This window comes from Parus major, chromosome 21 (assembly GCF_001522545.3).
Source record: "Parus major isolate Abel chromosome 21, Parus_major1.1, whole genome shotgun sequence".
Classification (NCBI taxonomy): domain Eukaryota; kingdom Metazoa; phylum Chordata; class Aves; order Passeriformes; family Paridae; genus Parus; species Parus major.
Window position 1 is genome coordinate 6,782,171 of NC_031789.1, and position 22,421 is coordinate 6,804,591.

The 22,421-nt window shown below is 49.9% G+C and overlaps 2 protein-coding genes across 3 annotated transcripts in view; one reads left to right on the forward strand and one right to left on the reverse strand.

Moving 5' to 3' along the window:
• Positions 1 to 586: 586 nt before the first annotated feature.
• Positions 587 to 13,044, reverse strand: ENO1 (enolase 1). Of its 2 annotated transcripts, none has more exons than XM_015648485.2 (12): positions 12,938 to 13,044; positions 9,499 to 9,592; positions 8,084 to 8,179; positions 5,819 to 5,877; positions 5,149 to 5,218; positions 4,844 to 4,977; positions 4,499 to 4,721; positions 2,784 to 2,981; positions 2,357 to 2,558; positions 1,903 to 2,011; positions 1,443 to 1,501; positions 587 to 1,048 (listed from the first exon to the last, which is right to left on the reverse strand). In XM_015648485.2, the coding sequence occupies exons 2-12, from the start codon at positions 9,581 to 9,583 to the stop codon at positions 979 to 981; spliced, it is 1,305 nt and encodes a 434-aa protein (XP_015503971.1). In that variant the 5' UTR covers positions 9,584 to 9,592; positions 12,938 to 13,044; the 3' UTR covers positions 587 to 978. The 2 variants fall into 2 exon arrangements, with proteins under 2 accessions (XP_015503971.1, XP_018864324.1); XM_019008779.2 differs by lacking the exon at positions 5,819 to 5,877 and adding an exon at positions 6,160 to 6,218.
• A 742-nt stretch (positions 13,045 to 13,786) lies between these two features.
• Positions 13,787 to 22,421, forward strand: part of CA6 (carbonic anhydrase 6) — a 21,033-nt gene continuing 12,398 nt past the window's right edge. Inside the window, exon 1 of the mRNA XM_019008740.2 lies at positions 13,787 to 13,823. Coding sequence (XP_018864285.1) covers positions 13,787 to 13,823 — 37 coding nt within the window. The remainder of the gene's footprint in view (positions 13,824 to 22,421) is intronic.

Consider the following 22,421-nt stretch of genomic DNA (forward strand, 5'->3'; position numbering starts at 1 on the left):
CACCGAGAGCTCTGACCCCGAGCCGGGCGTGCTGCAGAGCCCGGCGCGACCACCGGGGGGCGCTGCTGGGCACGGCCCGGCCGTTAATTAGCAGGCGGCGTAATTAACGCGCTCATTAACGGAGAGGGCAATCAACGCTTCTCTCCGCGATCACCAGCACCGGAAAGAGCCGTAAGCAGCAAGAACTGCCTGACATCCTGTCGCAGTTGTGTAAGAATTTGGTTTTTCCTGCCTGGGAATGAACTGAGGTCACAACTCTGCTCCCTCTGACTGTCCCCACACCACCACAGGGACAGAGACACCCCAAAAACACACTGAGGTCACAACTCTGCTCCCTCTGACTGTCCCCACACCACCACAGGGACAGAGACACCCCAAAAACACCCCGAGGTCACAACTCTGCTCCCTCTGACTGTCCCCACACCACCACGGGGACAGAGACACCCCAAAAACTCTCACCACAACCCCGGAAAAAGGGCAAAGATGAGCCTCAAGGTCCCTTCCCACACAAACCCCTCCATGGTTTCAAAGCTGGGGAATCCCTGCTCCCGGGACTGCTCCAAATAACTCCAAGCCACACTGATCGTTGGGTTGTTTGATGCTTTTATTTATCACATGTAAAAACACTACGGTCTGTCTGCAGGTACCTCTTGCTGCACTGCAAATCACACAGCTCCAAACGTTGAAGATCAGACAGGCAGAGAAGGGAACTAAAGTGTTTATGCCCAGAATCACAATGTCATGACCCCTGAGGGTGTTAAATACACAGAACACCCCCAGGGACTGTTCTACAGAAGCAGCAGAGCATTACAATGAACAGACCAGAGTTGGTGAAAACACTGGGTGAAGGGATCATCTAGGGGATAAGAGGACCTGCAGACTGGTCTTCTCCTTCAGCTGCCCTTATCTTTCTAGTACAAGTAATTGTGATCTAAGTCAATGACTAGTGCTGAACCAGAACAGGGGACTTTTCCACACTTAGTTGACACGAGGGTTCCTGAAGTTCCTCCCAGCAAAGCGAGCCTTGCTGCCGAGCTCCTCCTCAATTCTGATGAAGGACAGAGAGCACTGGGTGTCAGCAGCCAGCAGAGAAGCCCTGCACTAGCACAGCCCTCACACTCAACACCTGATCCACATCCCAGCCCTGCAGGTCCTGCAGTGAGCAGGCAGCTCCCACCAAGCCCCTGCACACGGGGGCAGGGCCACACAACCCAAATGTTCCTGATGCTTGCCCAGGAACTGCCTCAGGCACAGAGGACAATGTCTCAGTCCAGCATCACAGCTTGTTTGGTGTGATCTGTTCTGGACCTCACCCACCCAGCAGCCACAGGCCCCTCTGCCAGGGCATGTCCTGCAGCTGCAGGTGTTTCTGAGGGGCAAAGCCCAAGCTGTGCCCCCAGAGCAGCAGCAGAATGAAAGCCCTTTCCCAGTCCCAGGCTCACCTCAGCAGCTGGTTGTACTTGGCCAGACGCTCGGATCGGCACGGGGCACCGGTTTTGATCTGAGAGGGAAATCAAAGTTAGTGAGGAACTCTGAAGTGCCAACAGAACTTGCTCAGAGTAATCAGCATCATCAGAAGCTCTGCTTTGGGCATCAGGCTCATATCTGCACATGCAAACACAAGAGCTCTTGGGAGCAATAGCTGTTCATTTGCTATCAGCTGCAGGACCAGGAAACCCCAGGACAGCCACTGGAGCCAGGACCTCTGACACTGCTGGTTAAAGGTGAGTTTGCACAAGATAAGGTGTTCCCATGTCACACTCCATTAACAAATCAGCTCCCTGCAAACAGTCACAGCAAATCTGCACCCCTGGAGGCAGGGCAGTGCACCATGGCTTTGGCTTCACCACAAAATTATCCCATCAAGCAAAGAGCCAAACTGCAGCAGCTGCAGATACCAACCTGGCCAGTGCAGAGACCCACTACCAGGTCAGCAATGAAGGTGTCTTCTGTCTCTCCAGAGCGGTGGCTCACCATCACACCCCAGCCGTTGGACTGGGCCAGCTTGCAGCTGCAAGGGATCAAGAGAAGAAGCTCACAGCACGCCCTGTGCCCAGCAGCCTCTGCTCCAGTGCCACTGCCAAGGGACAGCACAGGACTGCCTGTTGGGACCGGGCAGGGGCACAGGACAAGGTGATCAGGAGCTGCTGTCACAGACACTCAGACCCTGGGAAGCTGCTCAGGGCACCCATGTGACGTCAGGACCATGAAGGTACAGGTTTGTCAATGTCCTCTATCAGTTAATAACAGTTCTCTCTTCACAGATACCCCAATAGATTTCTGTTCCCCTAGACCTGCTCTGTGTTATCTCCTGAGTTAAAACCAGCCCTACCCTGGCCCAGAGGGCAGAACTTACGCCTGCAGGGACTCTGTCACGGAGCCAATCTGGTTGACCTTGAGGAGGAGGCAGTTGCAGGCCTTCTCATCCACAGCCTTGGCAATTCTCTTTGGGTTGGTCACAGTCAGATCATCACCAACCACCTGGATGTTGACACTGCCTGTGAACTTCTTCCAGGCACCCCAGTCATCCTGGTCAAAGGGGTCTTCAATGGACACAACTGCGGAGGGACACAGCAGCTTTAGGACAATGCCAGCACTGAGGTCTGGTCTGGATGAGTGGTGCCAAAGTGCTGCAGACAAGTGCTACCCACTTCCCAGAACATTCCTGAGACCCCGGGAGGCTGAGCAGGGCAGGAGCTCGGGCTGCACACCGACTCCTTCCCTCATTGATCAACTCCAATTCACCACCACCACACCGTGCTTCTCACTGAAGAGCAACTTACCAGGGTAGTTCTTGACAAAGCCCTTGTACAGGTCAGCCAGCTGGTCAGGAGAGATGTATCTGCTGGGATCATCGGGGGATTTGAAGTCCAGGTCGTATTTGCCATCGCGGTAGAACTCGGAGGCAGCCACGTCCATGCCAATGACCACCTTGTCCGTGTAGCCAGCCTTGGCAATGGCTGTCTTCAGCAGCTCCAGAGCTGTAACACAGAGCTCCTGAGTGCTGCCAGCCATCCCAAACACAAAGCTCTTCACTTCCCAACAGCACCACACTCATTGGCAAACAATCTCCCTTAGCCCCTTCAGAAAACCCAAAGGAAAAGGTTCTTAAATTCTCCTTCTTCTGAACTGACTGGAACAAGATATTACTTTAATACTGCTTTTAGCTTGTAATACCCTTGAGACACCATTATGGGATTCCTAATCTCTTCAGGCAGGACTACATGTCAGCCCAGAAAGCTTAATACCAAATGATTTCACATCCTCTTTCAACTTTATGCATGTGGGCAGGAAGCAGTGCCTGCACTCTAATCCCTTTTAGCTCCTGAGCAGGTGTTGACCATGGAAGTGCTGAGCATCCAAACCCTGTCAGCAAGGAGACAGAGCCTGCCTCTGCATAGGAGAGCCCTCCTGGCATCCACCTGTTCTCCACATGCACATTTACCAGCACAGGAGGGGACAGAACCACTCAGCACAAGTCTCTGCATACTGCAAACCACTGTGCTGTTTGGCAGAGTCCCAGGCACCCCTGAGCTGCAGGGGAGCAGCTGGGATCAGCCAGGCTGTTTGCAGCAGGAAGCTTAGCCCAAGTGTTTTCTTTTGCTGTTGGGTTGTTTTTTTGTTTGGGTTATTTTTGTGGGGGTTTGGTTGTGTTTTGTAAGATGCTAATGTAGCACGAACTGCAAAAGCAGCTGCTGCCAGCAACAAAAATTCCTTGGAATGTAATTGTCATTCAAGGTCATCTTCACCAGTGTCTGCAAGGGTCCAGACCCAGCAAAGCTGCATGTGACACTGGGACTCAGAAATGCCACAATTGTTGGTGCTGTCTCAGTATCTTCAGAAAGGGCAGCACAGTTCACCAGTCCCCTCCACAATAACAAAAACCAAATAAAGTCAACTCAACTGAGCTCACTTTCCACTGCCTTGTTAGCAGCTCCATCTCTGGAGAGGCAGAAAAAGCTCCTCTGGTACAGTTTTTGTAGGAACTATTTTTTTTTTGCTTCCCACAGACAAACTGCCTCTCCCACAGGTTCCTGAACAGAACTGTTTGGCCATGGAAGCAGCAACTGCCTCAGCTTCCCAGGCAAACCTTTGTGCCCTCCCACACACCACCAGGCAGAGCACAAACTGTTTTCCCTCTCTGCAGAAAAACAACTCCACTCATCTCTGTCTGCTGACTTCTGGAACACCTGCAGTGCACAGATGTTCCCACATCACTTTTCAACTGGAAGGGCACAAGATTCCCTAAAGCTGCTACAGGAATGAGAGTAATGAGGCACTGAAGTAAAAACCATCCTGTCAAATTGCACAGACTGATGTCCAAGGGAATACCTGACCACATCAGAATGTCTGGCAGGGTAAGAAACAGAGCAAAGACACGGCAGGAAGTTCTACCCCTTTGAGCTGACAGCCTGCCCAATATCGATGGCAGGCAGGATCAATGGGATCATTCTCCAGCTGTCAGTTACATCTCCTCCCACACTTGCCTCATCCTTACCTTCTTTGTTTTCCAGGATGTTGGGGGCAAAGCCACCCTCATCCCCCACGTTGGTGGCATCCTTGCCATACTTCTCCTTGATGACGTTCTTGAGGTTGTGGTAGACCTCTGCCCCGACACGCATGGCGTCCTTGAAGCTGTCTGCCCCCACGGGCAGGATCATGAACTCCTGCATGGCCAGCTTGTTGCCAGCGTGGGAGCCCCCGTTGATCACGTTGAAAGCCTTGGAGGAACCAGGAAAAGCCAGGTTGGAACATGGTAACAGCTCTCACATTCACATTCTCTAGAGCTTGATCCAAGAGCAGCAGTCAAGTCAAACCAAGGCCTGCCCCACCCAGCACTTACGGGAACCGGGAGAATGACTTCTGGATTTCCAGCAAGGTCAGCGATGTGACGGTACAGGGGAACACCCTTCTCAGCAGCACCAGCCTTGCACACAGCCAGAGACACACCCAGGATGGCATTAGCACCAAATTTGGCTGAAATGGGAAGGAATTGTTTAGAGAAATGTCTTTATAAAAAGAGACTCAGCAATACCAGCCCATGGTGGCAGTGCACAGCACAAGGCCATAGGCTGGCTGTTAATTCTGGTAAATAGAATTCTATTGACCCATCTTTTCACCCCTCAGTGCAACACAAAGCCCACTCACATTTGTTCTCTGTCCCATCCATTTCCAGCATCAGCTTGTCAATCTTTTCTTGCTCCACAACGTTCACATTCTGCAGAGAAGGAACCAAAACACTGTTTGACAGCAAGCACAGGTGCACAAACCCTCACCTGCCCACCACTGCACTGACATCCCTTGCTCAAGGGCAGCTACCAAGGGCTGACCAGACCAATTCCTGTCATTATCACACAGCAGCAGCCCAAGGCTGACAGCTGAGCTGGATGTGCCATCACTTTACCAATTATCACTTAGTTCTGCACCAGCCTTTGTAGGCAGGGCTTAGTGCCCACCAAGCAGAGGCAGCTCACTTCTCTAGAGCCCCTTCCAAATTACCCTGCTTGGATAAAACCCAGCCCCTCTGCATCACTCAGCCACTCTTTGAAGCATAAATCAGCTTGTATCCCAGCTGCACCACTGCAGCTCCCAGGGGCTGAAGTGTTTCAGCACACTACAACACCAGGCTGCTGGAGAGTGTTTCATTACGTGTTAGATACGCACTCATTAAGTAAATTAAGTAAAACCACTGCTGTAGTCAGTTTGTTCACATGCACTCCAACACATGGGCTGACACTCCCCAGGTTACACACCACAGAGGATGGCTTGGACACTGCCTGGCTGTAGGAGATGTTAAGAGAAGACAGATTGCTCCTACCTTGCTAATCAGTGCAGGTGCAATCGTTTTATTGACGTGCTCAACAGCTTTTGAGACACCTGCAAGGAACAAGCAAATCAGACACTGGTCAACACACAGGTTATGCAGGGATTAGTAGGGGATGTCAGGAACATCCAGGAAAACCACCTCATGCTACCCCAGCCCCAGTCCAAGCTGAGCTCACGGCCAGGCCTGAACACTGAGAGGCCCCTGGCTGGACTGGGAGGCACACAAAGGATGCATTGGCAAGGAATTGTCCAGGAATGCCAGGTTAGTCTGCCAGGCCATGCACTGGAGAGACTCATCTGAGTGCCAGGGCTGCACTGGGAGCACTCCATTACCTGTGTGCACAGTGCTGTGGCCAGGAACTCATTAACATATTTAACAGCTCTGGAGACACCTGACAGAAGCGAAACGGACACCAGAGTCAAGGCAGAGGTGCAGACTCACAGCCAACCCCACAGGAAGGCAGGAGAGGACACACAGGCAGCACTGAGCAATGGACTAAACACAAACAGCTCAAAGAGCAGAGGAAGCTGTGCAAGGCTCTGTTTGGGCTCCTAACCCAGGCCCCTGTAACTCTGCCATCACCACTGCTGGCCCAAGCCTCAAGGGCTGAATGACAGCACTTAGAGGGTTTTGGATGGGCTCTCCCATCACCTCACAGAACCCAGGAGTAAGGGGAGGAAAAAAGGTTTCCCCAGAAGTTACACACACAGCAGCTCAGGCATTTCACTGCCTGGCACTATTCTGTACCACTGCTATAACATCACCTTATTTACTGTGCAGTGTTTAAAGACTTCCAAAAACCTAAGCTTCAGAATGATGAATGCTAATTGATGGCATTGTAAACCATATTAATTGCTTTTTCAAATGGTCTAAGTCTGCAGACCTCTATTACAAAAGGCCTACCAGCTATCTGCAACTCATCCTGTTTGATGATTATTTTTTCATAACTTGTGTTATTTCCCAGCTGACAAAGCCCCTCAGCTACAGCCTGTTAACTACAGGCTAATTAATTGCCATTAAGAACTGCCCATAGGATCAGACTTAACGGGTCTGAGCACACACACATTTAGCACAGTGAGGTAAATACACATCTACTCTTTACAAGAAAAAGTGCCCTGAGTAAACAGCACAAGAGCCTCAGGTTTTAGGGACATTCAGTCATCCAGGTATTTATTCTCTGTTAAGGTATTAACAATCATGAATCTTCTAAGACAAGGCTCTTTAAGTTCAATTCAGTAGTTATCCACTTTAATTGCTCTTAAATCAGCAAAAATATTTCAGTTTCTTTTCACCTGACTGGCAGGAAAGTTTGAAAATAATTCTCTCTTCCAGCCAAAAGTCAAGATGATTGCTTACACTTCAAAGGCATCGCCAATGCTTTTAGAGCAGCAAGTTAAGAAGGAGCCCTGACTGTCCAAGCTCTCAGAATAATCATGAGAAGTACTGCTGGGATATTTATTAGGTAATGACATCTTGTTTGCAGCTATTCATTCTCACCCATACTTGTTCCCAAGCCATCCTGGTGACTGCTGGGTTTAGCTTCTTTTCAGAATGCACAACCAGTCCCCAGACAAGTGAAATATTACACCACTAACACAAACTTCAGTGTCCTGGCTACCTGTCCTGGCAGACAAAGAGCCCCAGTGGGCTGTTTGTGGGCTCTGGAACAGAGGCACCTTCCAGGACTGCCAGTGCAGAGCTGCACATTCGCCATGGACAGCAGCTGGCACAAAACCTCAGGGTCAGGATTTAACATGCTGGGATCTAAGGAGTCTGCAGTGTCAGAGCTGACAGATTTAAATGTTCTGGGAAAACTGGGCCCACAAAAAGACCTTGTGACTTAACTGCAGGATGACCAAGGCTTTTGGAGCTGGCAGTTTAGATGCCCTTACAACACTGGTAAAGCACTCTGCCACGCACCAACACAGCACAGGAGGAGCAGGGTGACAAAGCACACCTGGACACGTTGTACCAGACATTGTCACCTGGCTGGGTGTGCCCAGCTGCACACACCCACCTGTGCAGGTGCCCTGCAGCATCATTCAGCTGCACTGCTGGAGGTAGAGTCACCCTCCAGGCTGTGCCCAGGAAACCAAGCCAGGTCCCTCAGCTTTGCCTCTGCCCCAGCTGCCAGGCACTGCTGTCCCTCCCCGAGTGCCCTCAGCCCAGCTGCCAGCCCTTGTGCAGAACAGACAGGGCACCAGGAGCCCAGCACATGCAGCCCTGTCCCGGGGCTCTCTGGGGGCCCAGGTTTACCTTTGCCCATGTAGCGTGTCTTGTCATTGTCACGAAGCTCCAGAGCCTCATAGATTCCAGTGGAGGCACCGCTGGGAACAGCAGCTCTGAACAGACCTGTTCACAAGAGGAAAAAACACCTTGGCACACTCCAACCCACAGAACATCCTCCAGCCAGACACCACTCCAGCCTGACACACACCTCCAGCCCTGGAGCTGGGAGAGGGAATCTCTAAACCACACTTCTCACATACAGAGTAATCCTACCAGGGCTTTCTGCTCATTGACAGCAGCACCAATTTATCAGCATCTCCCTCACACTGATCAACAGCAAACTGTCCTCCTCTTCCACTGTGCATTTCAAGAGTTAAGGAAGGCATCCATTCCCCTTCCAAAAAGATAGCTTCATTCACTGGATCTGCTTTTTAAGAGCAAGGCAAGCTCTTCAATTCTTCTAGGATATGGCATAAAAGGGACAATTAGGAGACCTGTTTTGTTAACAGGAGTTCTGAGCTCTTGTGACCACAGCAGAGCCACCCAGACAGCCCATTTCTTCAGCCAAGGATGCTGAACTTGGAGCAAATCTGCACAATGGAGCCTGCTCTGCCTGGGGTTCAGGATGCCAACTTCAGCCTCCAGTCTTTTCCCTTATCCCACTAAATCACGGAGCTTAGTGGGGGCAGTCTCATTAAATGACTGCATTAATCTTTTGAGGCAGAAAGATCAGCTCTTTAGTCAGTGTATTACAGCCATTGTGTTTGCTCATTCCACCAAACCACATTGCTATGAGTTTGCACAATGCTTTTGTCAGATCCCATCAGATGTGGGATGAACAACTAACAAACCAAGGGAAAGTCCTACAATAATTAAAAATGTGTTACATGTGAAAGCCCAATTAGACAAGTTCTTCAGTCATGCCCGAGTACTTAGGCAGAGAAAAAATCATTACCCAAAATTCAACTGTGCAGAAGATTGTGTCATTACAGAAAGCCACTGCAGACAAAATAAGAATTAAACTTCAAGGGTACTCATACAGAGTGTGGGGAGCACTGACAGTCAGGCCCATCAGCAGCTGCTCGAGGACAGGGGGCAGGAACAAAGGCCTTAACTCAGAATTTCCAGTTGCTATCCCAGTTTATGCTGGGGAAAGGGAAGGAGGACAGGTTTGGAACAGCTCTCACACAGTTCAAGCTGTAAGAAGCAGCACCCTTCAAAAAACCTGCATTGCCCAGGCCAGGAGCTCAAGCTCAGCAAACTCATCCAAGAGAATGAGGCAGAGGCTTTTCCTGCAAGTCACACAGCAAGTTCCAACAAGTTTTATGTGTGGAGGAAAAAGCACAGCTCCACTGCTAGAACAGGGCAGGTTGTGTACTTCTGAGGGTCTCGAGTTCTATCAGATCTAAGCCAGGGATGAAGACCTGCAGCTGAGGACTCACCTTTGTTGGTGTAGAGGTCTACCTCAACAGTGGGATTCCCACGGGAGTCAAAGATTTCACGGGCGTGGATCTTGGTAATAGACATCTTTAGTACCTGAAAAGAGGAGCTTAGAATTACTCACTGAATGGTTTGGGTTGGAAGGGACCATAAAGCTCAATCCCACACTCTGCAGTGACACCTTCACCAGACCAGGCTGCTGGATGAGCCTCATCCAGCCTGGCCTGGAACATTCTCAGGGATGGGGCAGCCACAGCTTCTCTGGACAAGCTCTTGCAGTGTCCCATGACTTTTATTATTAGAAAAATCACTTCCTTATGTGCAAGGGACAATCTCTTTTGATGTTCCCAAAAGACAGTATCATCAGACCCTAGACAGAACAGCAGGAGCAAGTGACAAATCTAAAAGAACATCACCTCACCAGGCCAGAGCAGTGAAGAGATCCCAAAACAGCAACTCTCTGCTATCAGTTAGGAGTTCTTTTTGATAAGAGACCAGAATGCAATAGCTCTCAGTATGCAGAGTGCTCTTAGTATGCACAGCAGCTGCTCAGGGCCAAACGGAACCAGTGACGAAGGAGAAGCAGTCACAGCTCTCATTAAAAGCTTGCATTAATAGTTACACCCTGTTGAGCATTTACAGGAATAGTTTTTCCTCTTAATTTTTCCTCTTAAAAGGAATAAAAATCCCCCTGACCTTTTGAATACTTCCTTTTTCCTTTCTCACATTTATCCTCTTCAGAAAACTGCAGTAAGGGAATTCTTATGTAAGCCCAGCTACATTTTAAAAATCAAGTCATACACATGCCTGTAAGCCATTGACTGGCACCAAACCCAGCCCATCTGCACAGAAGAAAACTCAGCCTCAGACACAGAACTATCTGGAAGCCAGTTTTTTGGCAAGCCAATGTGGGTGGCAACCCTGTTTACAGAAACGGTCATGAATCCTTCCACAGTTACTGCAAAGTTGAAAAAACATGACCTTAGAAATGCTGCTGCTGGTTCAGAGTCTGTGAGGGGGTAGCTGCCCCCACTGCTGCCCCCACAGCAAACTCTGCCCTCCCCAGGTCAAAAGCACAGGCAGCCTTTGCTTTCAAGTGTCCCTTCCAGCTGCCCTGCCCCTGCACGGTGTCTAAGGTTTCAGTCGGACCCCCACACTGACACATGATAGGACTAAAACATGGAACAAGACCACTTCTTCAAGCTGACCTTCATGCTGCCACGACTGAGCTTCAGTCTGTGAACACACAAGCTAGAAATAAATCCCTGCAACTCTCTGCTTATCAGTCCCACCCACACGAACGCTCCGCTCTCTGCAGATGCACTGAGCAGTTGCTAATAGGAAGAATGCCCACTTATCCAAAAAGGGCTTTCAGAGCTGATCAGGCTGGCACCTGCTAAACCTTATTTTCATTTTTAGAACCTTGGCTTTGCCACAAAACTTGAGGTGCCTCAATCTTTGAAAGCACATCCAGCTCCCTGTAACTCCCAGAGCTGTTTGTTGACCTTCACGAAGGAGGCACTTGAGGAATACACACTGCAAGAGCTTCCACTGGGAATGTCTGCCTGCTCAGACGCTACTCCAACATCCTTAACAAAGAACCAGAGTCCTTCCCTTTTCTGCACAAAGAGGCATTTCACAGCACTGCATCACCCCAGAAATTCTTGATGCTCCTTTTGAAAATTCCCCCACTCCTGTGTTCAAGAAACACATTTTCCCTTTGAGCTGTAGGGTAGAAGTGATGCTGTTTAGCTCACCACAAGCTCAGCACGATGTATTCTGCCTCAACCAACTCATCTAGAACACAAGGGTCAGCCCTTGTGTGGCCAGGTTTAACCATGGAAATGCTGACTGAGGGCAGAGAGGTCACAGCTGCACTGTCTGCTCAGACCTTTGTCCTCTGCCAAACACGCAAATGCCACGGTGGTATTTAACGAGTACACTGCCTTAAACCTTTTTTTGCAGCATAATCTGCTGACAAGGTCACTGTCTCCCTTCAGGGGGAAGCCACACACTCCAGCTTGCCTGGCCTACCCAGGAGCAGTGAGTATCTACTCCAAGGGTAAGTTACAACCCTCTGCCAGCTCTGAGGACCTTTTTCACTACCTGCTCAAGTCTAAGAAATCACCACTTATTCCTTGTCTGACCCCATGCCCTGCACAGGGAATGCAGTACTCTCAACTGGAGATTACTCCAACTGAAAATTATTTCCAAATTTATTTTTTTTTATGGCAAACCCTGTCCAAAACCTGTCCTTGTGAGCTATTTTGCAGCCACGCTTCTCTAAAATCAATAGAGGGTTAAGGCTGAGCACTGCAAGTATCTGAATGGAGATTTAAAAAGCAGCACTAAAGTTTAGCCATAGAAATAACTGCCCTAGTGAGTGTCTTATTACAGGCCTGCCACATTTATCAGTGGAAGCCTCTCTCAACACTTAAATGTCTTTATGACCGTAACTCTCATACCACCAGTGCTCTGAAAAAAGCTGAGACCTTTGAGTGCACTCTATCAGATCCCAACGTATTAATTCCCCTGCCAAAGCATTCCTAGAAACAGGACAAATGTGCACATTCCATCCCTGCTCCTCTGCACTCCACGGGGTATTAATTCACCTCTACAACATGATCCAACGGGTTCTAAAGGATGCCTGGCAGGGAGCAAATGACAGACACGTTCAACCACTTTCTCTCTCCGTGTTTAGTAAGATGGAGGCCTGAAACTGCATTGGCTCACCCTGTGGGTTTGGATGACAAACTTCACTACTTCCTGCCAGGCTGAGAGAGCCCTGGCCCTTCCCTGTGACTCAGCAGCAAATAACGGAGCAGGAGAGAGCTCAGGATCCTCTCGGGCAGCCCTGCACAGGCAGGATGGTTAACAGGCAGCTCTTTATCCACAGGGGCTTCTCACCACCAGCGCTGCCCTGGGATAACCAGCACCTAAGTACCCACCAAGAGACCTCAGGCACAGATGGAGTGCCAGCAAACGTTAAATATTTGAGATGGGAAGCTGAAGGACAGCCACTAAAGAGGGGAAGGTCCAAATCATCACACGCAATCCGAGAGCGACTGTTAATGATTAAAAGAAAGAGGTTAAACTCTGCCTTTGAGGATACCCTGACCCGTCATATTCCCTTGATTCTACCCCCGCCTTGGCCCACCATATTCCCCTGATTCTGCCCCCGCCTTGACCCAGAACATCCCCCCCGTTTTTAACCCCCACCCCCGCACACTGCCGGGGCTCGGGCCGCCGCAGGCCCTCCCTTCCCCGCCGGTGCTGCGGGAACACACAGCGGCCTGCAGCCCCCGGGGACCACCGAGCCTCGGCCCGGCCCTTTGCCACGGGGACGGCCGGGGCTCGGCGGCTGCTACGTGGGGAGGGGTAAACCGCGGCCTCTCGGCCCGCGGGAGGCTGAGCGAGAGGCGCTGCGGCCGCCGCACTCACCGCTGTGCCGGCAGCCCCGCTCCGCAGCCGCACCGCTGTCGCCGCCCCGGCTCTGACTGAGACCGAGCGGCTCGGTGCCCGCCCGGCTATAGCCGCCCTCGCGCGCAGGGCCCGCCCCCCGGCCGCGCCCATTGGCCGGCACCGCCCGGTGCCGCGCTCCGATTGGCTGCGGCCGCCTCGCGCCAGCGGCGGGCTCGCGTGCGTGCGCTACGTGCGGCCGGGCCGCGGCCGCGTGGAAAATCCCCGCGCGAGGGGGCGGGGCCGGCGCAGCCCACGTGGGCGGGGGGAGCGGGCGGGACCATGTGGAGCGGAGCGCGGGGGGAGCCGTGAGGGACTCCATGGCGGAGGGAGCGGCCTGGCTCGGGAGAGACGCTGGACATCAGCCGCTTCCAAAACCCTGCCGCGGGCAAACACGCCTCCCACTGTCCCAAGCTTGCTCCAAGCCCCGTCCGTCCTGGCCTTGGGCACTTTCAGAGTTATCCTCCATCCAAAGTTCCCTGGACACCCTGTGCCAGAGCCTCACCACCCTCACAGGGAATTTCTTCCTACTCTCCAATGGAAACCTGCCCTCTGTCGGTGTGAACCCATTCCCCCGTGTCCTGTCACTATAAGCAGTATAAGCAGTCCAGCCCCATTTCTCCTCACAGTTCCCCTCAGGCGCTGGAAGGCCGCAGTGAGGCCGCCCAGAGCTGCTCTCCAGACAGAACAATCCCAATCCCCTCAGCCTTCCCTCACAATTGTGTCCATCCGGACACTGTGTCCAGTTCTGGGCTCTTCAGTACAAGAACAAGGAGCTACAGGAGAGGGTCCAGTGGAGGATCCAGAATTGGGGTCTGGAGCATCTCCCTGATGAGGAGGGACTGGGAGCCCCAGGGGGACCGAGAGCGTGAGGGCAAAATGAGTAAAGCTGAAAGAGGAAGGCTGCAATGGGGGTGTGTTTGTAACAGCGCCAGGAAAGGTTAATTGCAAACACAAGAAACATTCACTCCGAATTTGACATGAATAACCATCACACATCACACTTCCTGGGGGGAAGAAGGGAGGGTGTGATGGGCTGTGACACCTCAGTGTGCCAGCAGGAACACAAACTTTTCCAAGTGTTCTGCTGGGATGTGCCCCTGGACAGTGTCCCTGGGATGGATTGGGCTTCAAGGTCCCACCAACCCAAACCGTTCTGTGTTCTGTCTGTGATGATGTGGAGTGCCCAGCTCACCCTGCCTGCACCAACAAAGCCATTTCATTGCTCACAGATCAGTGAAGCTCCTCCAGCCCTGCCTCGCCCTGCCAGCCTGTGCCTGATGTACCTTCTGGGCACATTTTTCATTCCTTCCTCAGAACATCCCCTCGGGGCAAGCTTAAAGTCTAATAAAGAGCAAAGGAAGTCTGCTGGACTGACCTTGCTGAGGCCTTCCACAGTAGCCTCAGATGCCCTGTGAGCGGGGCTGGGACAGCAGTGTTATAGATAAATATTATATTGTTGGCTTTTTGCAAATATTAAAATGAATGTTATGTGTATAAGAATGGGAAATTTTGTTGTATTAATATAGTTTTCTTTATTTCTGTTAGAAATAGTGATATAATACATATATGTTAGGCTATGGCATAGTATTAAAATAAAAACTGCTTTTGTTTGTATAACCCAAAGACTGAGAAAAAAAAAATAGCTAGACAACTCCTGCATTTGTAAACTATCTTATCCAGATGACAACAGCAGTGACCAGAATTCTGGGGGGAGGAATTTATTGCATTTCTGGTATCAGGGAATGTAAATCTCAATGGCAATAGATTGATCTATTGGGAAGGGGGCAAGAGAAAACTAAACAGAAGAACACCAAAGATCCTAAGAAGAATGTATGAATATGCATGAGAGTATATGAATATGTATGAGAATTTATGGATATGTAGTAGGATTCTGTTTTTAAGGGACAATCCTTTGTTAGTAAGGTGTGCTCTCTTGGCTGAATGCAGAGACACCCGGCCGTATCTGTATACTTTATTTTTTTCTCCTAATTGTTTTTTTATTAAACTTTTAAATTCTGTCAAAATGATGTGAACCTCGTTTTTCACAGCAGGTTCCCCAGCAGGAGAAGCTCAGTGCCCTGGGTCCCACGTGCCCGCTGCGTGCGGGGTTTGTGCAGCTCCGTGTGCCTCATCAGTGGGGTCACGGTGCTGCTGAGATAAGGCACCCCTGGGCAGGAAAAGCCCTTGCAATTAAACTGTCACACGTAGATAATTCTTTGAAGTGCCAACCCCTGCAAAACTGCACATTGTACCCCTTGGCAGCACTGGCTTATCCTGCAGCCTTACCCTTCCTGGTGTGAGGGCAAGAGAGGGGAACGTTCCCTGTAAAAACACATTCCAGATGCTGGAAATCGTAAAGTTGCATTTTTATGCTGGTTAACTGCTGGATTAGAGATGCCTTACTATCTTTGCAATTCGTAAAAGTGCCTTTATTGTCATGAAGGAAAATCACACAGAGGTGTCAAGTCTTATAATGAGCTAAAGAAAATGGAGCACAAGAAAGCCTGAGGCTGAGGGAAATTAATATTGTAGTAGCCGAGCACAGGCTGATGCTGAAGTACAGCAGGGTGCTCTTTGGGGACAAAACGCATTCTGAAAGGTCATAATTAGCTTGGTGGGGGGCAGAAGTGGGGTTTAAAGCAAACCCCCTGCCTGGAGCACTGAGCTCTTGCCTTATTCCCATTCAAGCAAACCAAAGCTGTGGGGGAGAATGGCAGTGGGAGACCAGCCTAAACCCCTCCTTGTGAGGAAGAGCTCAGAACTCACCAGGAGGAGTTTGGGACTTGTCCCCTGCCTCTCTCTCCTTCCCTTGTGAGCACAGAGGCAGCACAAAGCAGATTTCCTCGGCTGGAGTGTGAGCAATGAGCCGAGTGCTGAGAGCCTGCATTCCCATCCCCGCAGGACCCCCGGCCACCGACGCCGTGCCAGGAGCCGCGCTGGCCCCGTGTCCCCGGGGAGCCACAGCTGGGGACACTGGCAGCAGGGCTCAGGCACCCCTGAGCACCAGCCTGGCACTGTTCAGGTGTTGGTATAACTTCTTCCTGGATCAGCAGATTTAAAATTGCACTGTGCCATACACGTTAAAATTAAACTCAGAGCTGATATTAAAAATGCTGCTGCTCAGTCGTGTATCCTGCCTGATTTTTCTTTTTGTCCTCCTTCAAAGAGCATCCCCAAGGCTATGGGATTTCTAGGAAGCATGGGTTTCTTTGGGAATCCAAGCCCGTTACCAGTTTATCAAATACTCAGTACACTTAAAATATTTCACCGTTTGGAAGGGGCCTGGCTGATGGGGTGGACACTGGGGACAGAGAGTTTGGGGACACATAAATCCAGTGTCCCCATTGACAGCCCACGCAGGAACACTAACACAGCAGAGGAACTGCTGATGGAGCAGATGGAGAAAAGCCACCGGCACAGACCTGGCTCCCAGGCATCCACCAGCAGCCAGAAACGGAGAACGGCTCTCAGGAGCAAAATCCCTCCGCTGCAAGGCCTCACATTCCTTGTGCTCTACAGGTAAAATCTGAAGCGTGATAAATTTTGGGATTGTGTTCTGATGAGCACAAAGCTCATCAACCGGGCCAGCCTCTCCCTGCCCTGCCTAGAGCAGCTGGGCAGGAGCAGAGTGTGAAACCACAGGTTCAGGCAGCTGAGGGTGCCAAGGCAGAGCAGAACCACCACAGATCGAGACTTGTTTGCGATGCATTCAAGTGTTAGCTGTGCAGGGCGTGAGCTTTCGGAGCACCTTGAAGGCACTTCCTGCATGCTCAGGGACTTCTCCTTGCCCCCAGAGCCTCCCAGAACACCTCAAGATGTGTCTGGGTGGCTGTGGGAGCACCTCCCTCGCGCTCCAGCGTCCTGCCTGTTTGTGCTGCGAGCAGGCTCCTTGGGGAGGGCAGCTCTGCATCGCAGGGAGCCAGGCTTTGCACCCCAGCTCAGCACAGGTGGCATCTCCAGAGGGAAACCATCGCATGCAGACGTGAGAGCTCTCACTCAGATTCCTGCTCTTCACTGACCCTGCAGATCCCGCTGGGTTTAAGGAACGTTCATTGGAAAGGTAATGGCAGAGTGACTCGTGTTCTTTCTGGGTGCCTTCAATTGTGGAATGACTGCTTAAGATGTTTTCTTCCAGGCATTCAGAACCTCCTCTGACTTTACATCCTTCTCCCTCACTTTTCATCCCATATTCTGCCATGCCTTTGTCCCACAGCTTCAGCTGGCACATGAATAGTGAAATGGCTGGAGGTGACAGACCATGGCTTTCTTAATGCTCTTAACTTCCAACAGATCTTCATTATCCTGTCTTCTCCCGGGGCTTTAGGGAAGGGCTGGTTAGAACAGAGTGGTTCCTGTGGGCAGCTGTGAATGTGCAGTGTGGGTCCATCCCTCCCTGAGGGCTGTGTGAGACACTCGGGTACCAGGCAGGAGATTTATTCTTTACTGCTGTAAATGCTGACCTACATTTACAGCTACCACATCCATTTCCAGGGCAATGGTTATTTGGAAAGCAACCAATGCATGAATCAGGGTGCTGATATCAGAGTACATTTCCCAGGAGCCGATGATCTGATATGGTGATTTGTAGGGAGACTGAAAGCTTCTGAACCAGCTGGATATTAACTGCCAGGAGATGTGGATCCAAAGGCCATAGCTGCTTGTTGGAACCACGCTGAAACCATGAAGTAATGCTCTCTTTAGGGGCCAGAGTGCAAGTCCTGCACTGCCTCTCACAGGGTGCCTGAGGCTCCTTGCTGAGCAGGGCCTGCCCCCTCTCTGTGAAATCTATTCCACTAAAAAGGGGAGAGCAAGCTAGGAATTGATTAGCCATTAAAATTGTATTTGGTCTTCAGGGTTGGGGTTTTTTGAATGATAACCTGAAAAAAAAAAAAAAAAGAGTAGTCCAGTAACAACTCATTTGTTTCCTTAATGAGTGCAAAATACTTATGTAAAGCACAGGAGTTATCAAGCAGGATTCTCTTGCCACAGAACAGGTACAGCACAGACAGCAGGATTTACATTTCCTTCATGTTGTCTTCCTGCCTTAAAAATCAACTTCATTCTCATGGGAAACACTTCCAGATGCCATCATCACTTTTAGCTCCTCAGAGTGCAGAGGTGATGAGCTGCTGGGAGAGGAGGGACTGAGGGCACTTTGCTCCTCCTGAAGGTCCCTGCAATGACCTTGCCTGCAGAAAATGCCACTGCAGAGCTGAGCAAGCAAACACTGGGGCAGTGATGACCTCGGGAAAGCAGGGACCGGTTCCTTGGTCACTGAAATTGGGTGTGTCTGTCCCCAGTTTGGATCTCAATGCATCTCACTGAAGTCTGATTTATCATCCAAAGGGCATGTCTGGATTGGCACCAGAGATACCCATGTAAACCATGTAAAACTGTGTAAAACCATGTAAACCATGTAAACCATGTAAAACATGTAAACCATGTAAAACCATGTAAACCATGTAAAACATGTAAAACCATGTAAACCATGTAAAACACAACATCTCTGTCAAGGCTGGTTTGCTGCAGGGGCTAGAAAGGAAGTTTAAGGTGGCATCTCCTTGTAGTCACTTCTTTGAACTCATTTCCATCTCTGGTCCTGCTGGGATCTCTCAGCTTTCCTCATCTTTCCCCCTCTTTTACCATGGACTGTTTTGCTTTTGGGAAAACAAGCACAACCCATCCCTCAGGTGTGGCCTCTTCATCAGGTGCTGAATGAGCTGCACCTTTCTGATCCCTGAGCACTGAGCGGCTGCTCCTCACCTTGGGGCTGAAGGTCCTGCACTGGTCCTGCAGCAGGTTCTCCACGTGCCTGGAGAGCTGAGTGCCGTGCCTTTGGAGAGTGGTGTCCCCTCCTGTGCACACTTTTGGGATCGCTGCTCTGCTCTGCCCTGCTGAGCTGTGCAGGGGTTAATGAATTCCTGCTTACACAGCTTTTTGAAGATGAAAAGTGCCGTGGAAGGGCTCTGTTATTGTTACCACGTATGAAGAGGTCTGTACCAGACCCAACCGTATTGTGTTTGGCCACTGGATGTCACAGCTGCTCAACACACAATGCAGCTGAAAGCAGAAAGGAAAAGTGCTTACCCAGCAATGGGCAGCAGCAGTTTCCAGAGCCTTTACTTGTTCTGTGCACTGTGTTTGTTTGTTAAGGGGCTTGGGGTCTTCTCCTCTGTTTGTGCTCTGCTAATGTTGATTTTCAGAGAGATGGAGCAGCAGTTGTGCTTCCCCTCCCTGCCATAAGACCGGGAGATGAGGAGCAAGCCGGGCATTTTTAGGGGGAGCAGTGCAGACACGTATAAAGCACCAATTACACCGAGAACAGGTATTGGCACACGCTGCCCAGCTGCCTTGCCACTGAGTTATTCCTTCTCTGTCCCATCCAGAGCACAGCACAGAGCCCTGGGATGATGGAAACATTTCTCCAAGGCTCTCTCTGGGCACAGCTCCTTCCATCCCACACTCAGACCACGTTCCAGTGCTCCTCACACTCAATGCAGTGGCAAGTTTGGCCTCCCCCTTCCTGATCCTGCCTTCAGCCTTTGCTTTCTTCCAAAGTCTCAAGCAGAGATCCAGAACATGAAATCCCCTTTCAGCAAAGTCTGTAGAGCAGCCCTAAAGAGACATTACAAGAGCTGTAATGACATTTCCTGGAAATGAAAATGAAGAGGGATTATTTGACCATGTTCTCTCCTTTTTATAGCATCACATTGTCCTTTTCTCCACCTTGGGGAAATGGCAGTGAAAGGCTGCTCCTGCCCATGGTGCAGCGAGGTGATAACCACCCCAGAAGTGATGTGAACATTAAAAAGGGAAAACTATTTTAAGATAATCCAAGGGTTACGGCTATAACTAAGAGTAATTGGCTGAAACTGAGCAAAAGAAAATTTAGGTTGACAATGAGCTGCAGGTAGCTAATGCTGAGATCTGTTAGACCGTGAAATGGAATTCGCAGAGGAAACCTCTCTGCTTTCAAATGGGCAAATCCTGCCTTTAGGAGCACTGGTGTAGATCTCTGGTGTCTATCTTTGACTGCCTCAAAGCCCATTTCTTCCACAAAGCTTCAGCAGAATCATAAAGGTGTCTGAATTTATATCAGAAGAAGGTAAGAAGGTGTCCCTGCCCATGGCAGAGGGTTGGACTAGATATTCTTTAAGGTCCCTTGCAAACCAAACCATTCTGTGATTCTATGATTAAATTTAGTCAAATACATCAAAATATTGTATAAGATGAAGGAGGTCTAAAGGGATTGTGTGAACTGGAGAAATGAATTCCAGTGCTTTTCTACCTCTGTGATCTCTGTTTGTACTTGAAAACCAGGGGCAAAAAGGGAAGAAAAAAAGAGAGCATGGGCAAAATATCAAAGAGAAGAGGGCCAGTTTTGGAAATAAGATGTAGAAACATTACAGGAATTGTTGAATAAAAGAATCTCGTGTTTCAGTCTGCACAGCTATTGTCAGCTTTCCTCATGGGTCTGGGCCTGCCAGCACTGGCTGATCTTTGCCTTTCATAAAACTTGTGTAGGCTCTGGATCCCTTCACTCATCCAGCACATCCTCAGCAGAGAGAGCTCTGTTTGAAAAGGTTTTAGACTCACTTAGAAAAACCTGCATGGCCTGATTGAAGGCACTCTGTCCATCTCACTTCAAACAGCCTGTTCCTGGTCAAATGTTTGCTGGGCTGGGGAGTGATGCAGCTCTTACTGCAAGCCCTGATGGAATTCCTGCTGATTCAGAGGCAGAGGAGTTAACCCTTTCAAGTTCTGGGTCAAAGGAGCACTGAGGTTTGAGGCAGCTGCTTCAAAGCCACATCAAGGTTTTAATGTGGCCACCAATACTCAGAATGTCAGACTTGAGCTGAGCTTTAGGCCAGCGAGGACAGAGAGAATAGCCTGGGAGAAGCAGGATTTAAAAGATGGCAAAGAGTCAGGGGAAACTGTAGAGATAAAAGTGAAGTGCATGGAAGCCAACGATGTGGGATAAAAGGCTTATTTCCTACTGCAGTCCAGGCGGGAGGGGGAAGGCTGAGGTCGGTGTGAAAGTTCCCTGCCTCTGGGAAGAAACCATGCCACGAATATTCATGGCTGAGACACAACGTCAGATTTTCTCTGCCTAAATCTCTGTGCAGAGATGAGTCCTGTTCAGTCTCCACCTGTGAACCCTCAGCTTACCTGAGGCTCAGTGCTGCTGTGCTACCTGGAGTTCCCAGGCACTGTGTCCAGTCTTCTCTCCAGCAATTATGTCCAGGTAACAAAAGAGCTGACCAAGACAAGCCTCAGGCCAGCCAGGTTTAACACCACATACACTAAAATACCTCTAAGAACCAGTAACCAGTGGTTGATGTGGGCAATACTTTATACAGGAGGATTTCTGTAACATTCAGCTCATAGTTAGAAGCTCAGTATCCAAATACATTTAAAGAACTTAATTAAAATTATTGTTCTGTCCTAACCCCAAAACAAATTCATGCTTTGTGCCCTTAGTAAATCCTTTCAGTGGATTGCTCTGTCTTCACAGAATCACAGAATGGTTTGGATTAGCAGGGACCTTAAAGACTAATAAGAATAATTTGAGCTAACACAGATGTGGGTTTTGGATATGCTGAGCACCCACAGTTCCTGCTGATGTCAAGTGAAATGTCACAAATGTTGCAAAAGCTCCATTAAAAATTAATTCACTGTCATCTCCAGTTTCCTGGCACTGGTACATTCCCAAATGGGCTTTATTTCAAGTCCTTTGTGCAGCCTGGGCTGGCTGATCAATGAAGCCCAGGCAAGGGAAGCAGCTTGTTGCTGTGGGACATCCATTCCCTGTCCCTGCTGCACTCAGGGCAGGTGACAGGAGAGATGCTCCAGTGCAGAGGTGACCTCCTGTGCCCGACCCTTCCTCACACCCTCCTGTGCTGCTGTGTGGAATCCTCAAGTGCAGAGAGGTATAAAACCCCCAAATTTCATCCTCAGCTGATTTCAAAGCCTATTTACACAACTGGATACACAAGGATTAAGAAGTGCATTGCAGGGCAGGTTTGCTTAGTTTGGTCCTTGCACAGTTCAGTGCAACCGTCAGAATAAATGACTTCTTCAGAGGAGAGAGGGAAAAAACACATTTGGTTAATCAGCTCAGTATTAATCAGCAGTCCCCAAAGATGAAATATGCACTGCACAAACCAGCAACCCAGGAAAGGCCTTTTTTATGTTAACAATTCACTTGCAAAGAATGAGATTTTGATTAAAATACCTGCTTCTGTTCTTCAGCACAGAAATCCGAGTTCACGTGGCACCTGCAGCTCACCTGTGCCTCTTACTGTGGAATTGCTGTTGTTATTCACAGAATCACAGAATGAGCAGACTGCCTGTGCTGCAGAGTCTTGGGGCTTGTCCTGCCCAAACTGCCACCAAAACTGTCCCAAACTGCCACCAAAACTGTCCCAAACTGTCCCAAACTGTCCCAAACTGTCCCAAACTG

Bases quoted from the DNA above. Each gene is read 5' to 3' on its own strand.
- ENO1 (XM_015648485.2), bottom strand. From the start codon at position 9,583: ATGTCTATTACCAAGATCCACGCCCGTGAAATCTTTGACTCCCGTGGG. The intron at 5,878-8,083 runs GTAAACCTGGGC...TGTTCCTTGCAG, and splicing joins GACACGCTACATGGGCAAAG to GTGTCTCAAAAGCTGTTGAG. The intron at 5,219-5,818 runs GTAGGAGCAATC...CCTTCTCTGCAG, and splicing joins CACCTGCACTGATTAGCAAG to AATGTGAACGTTGTGGAGCA.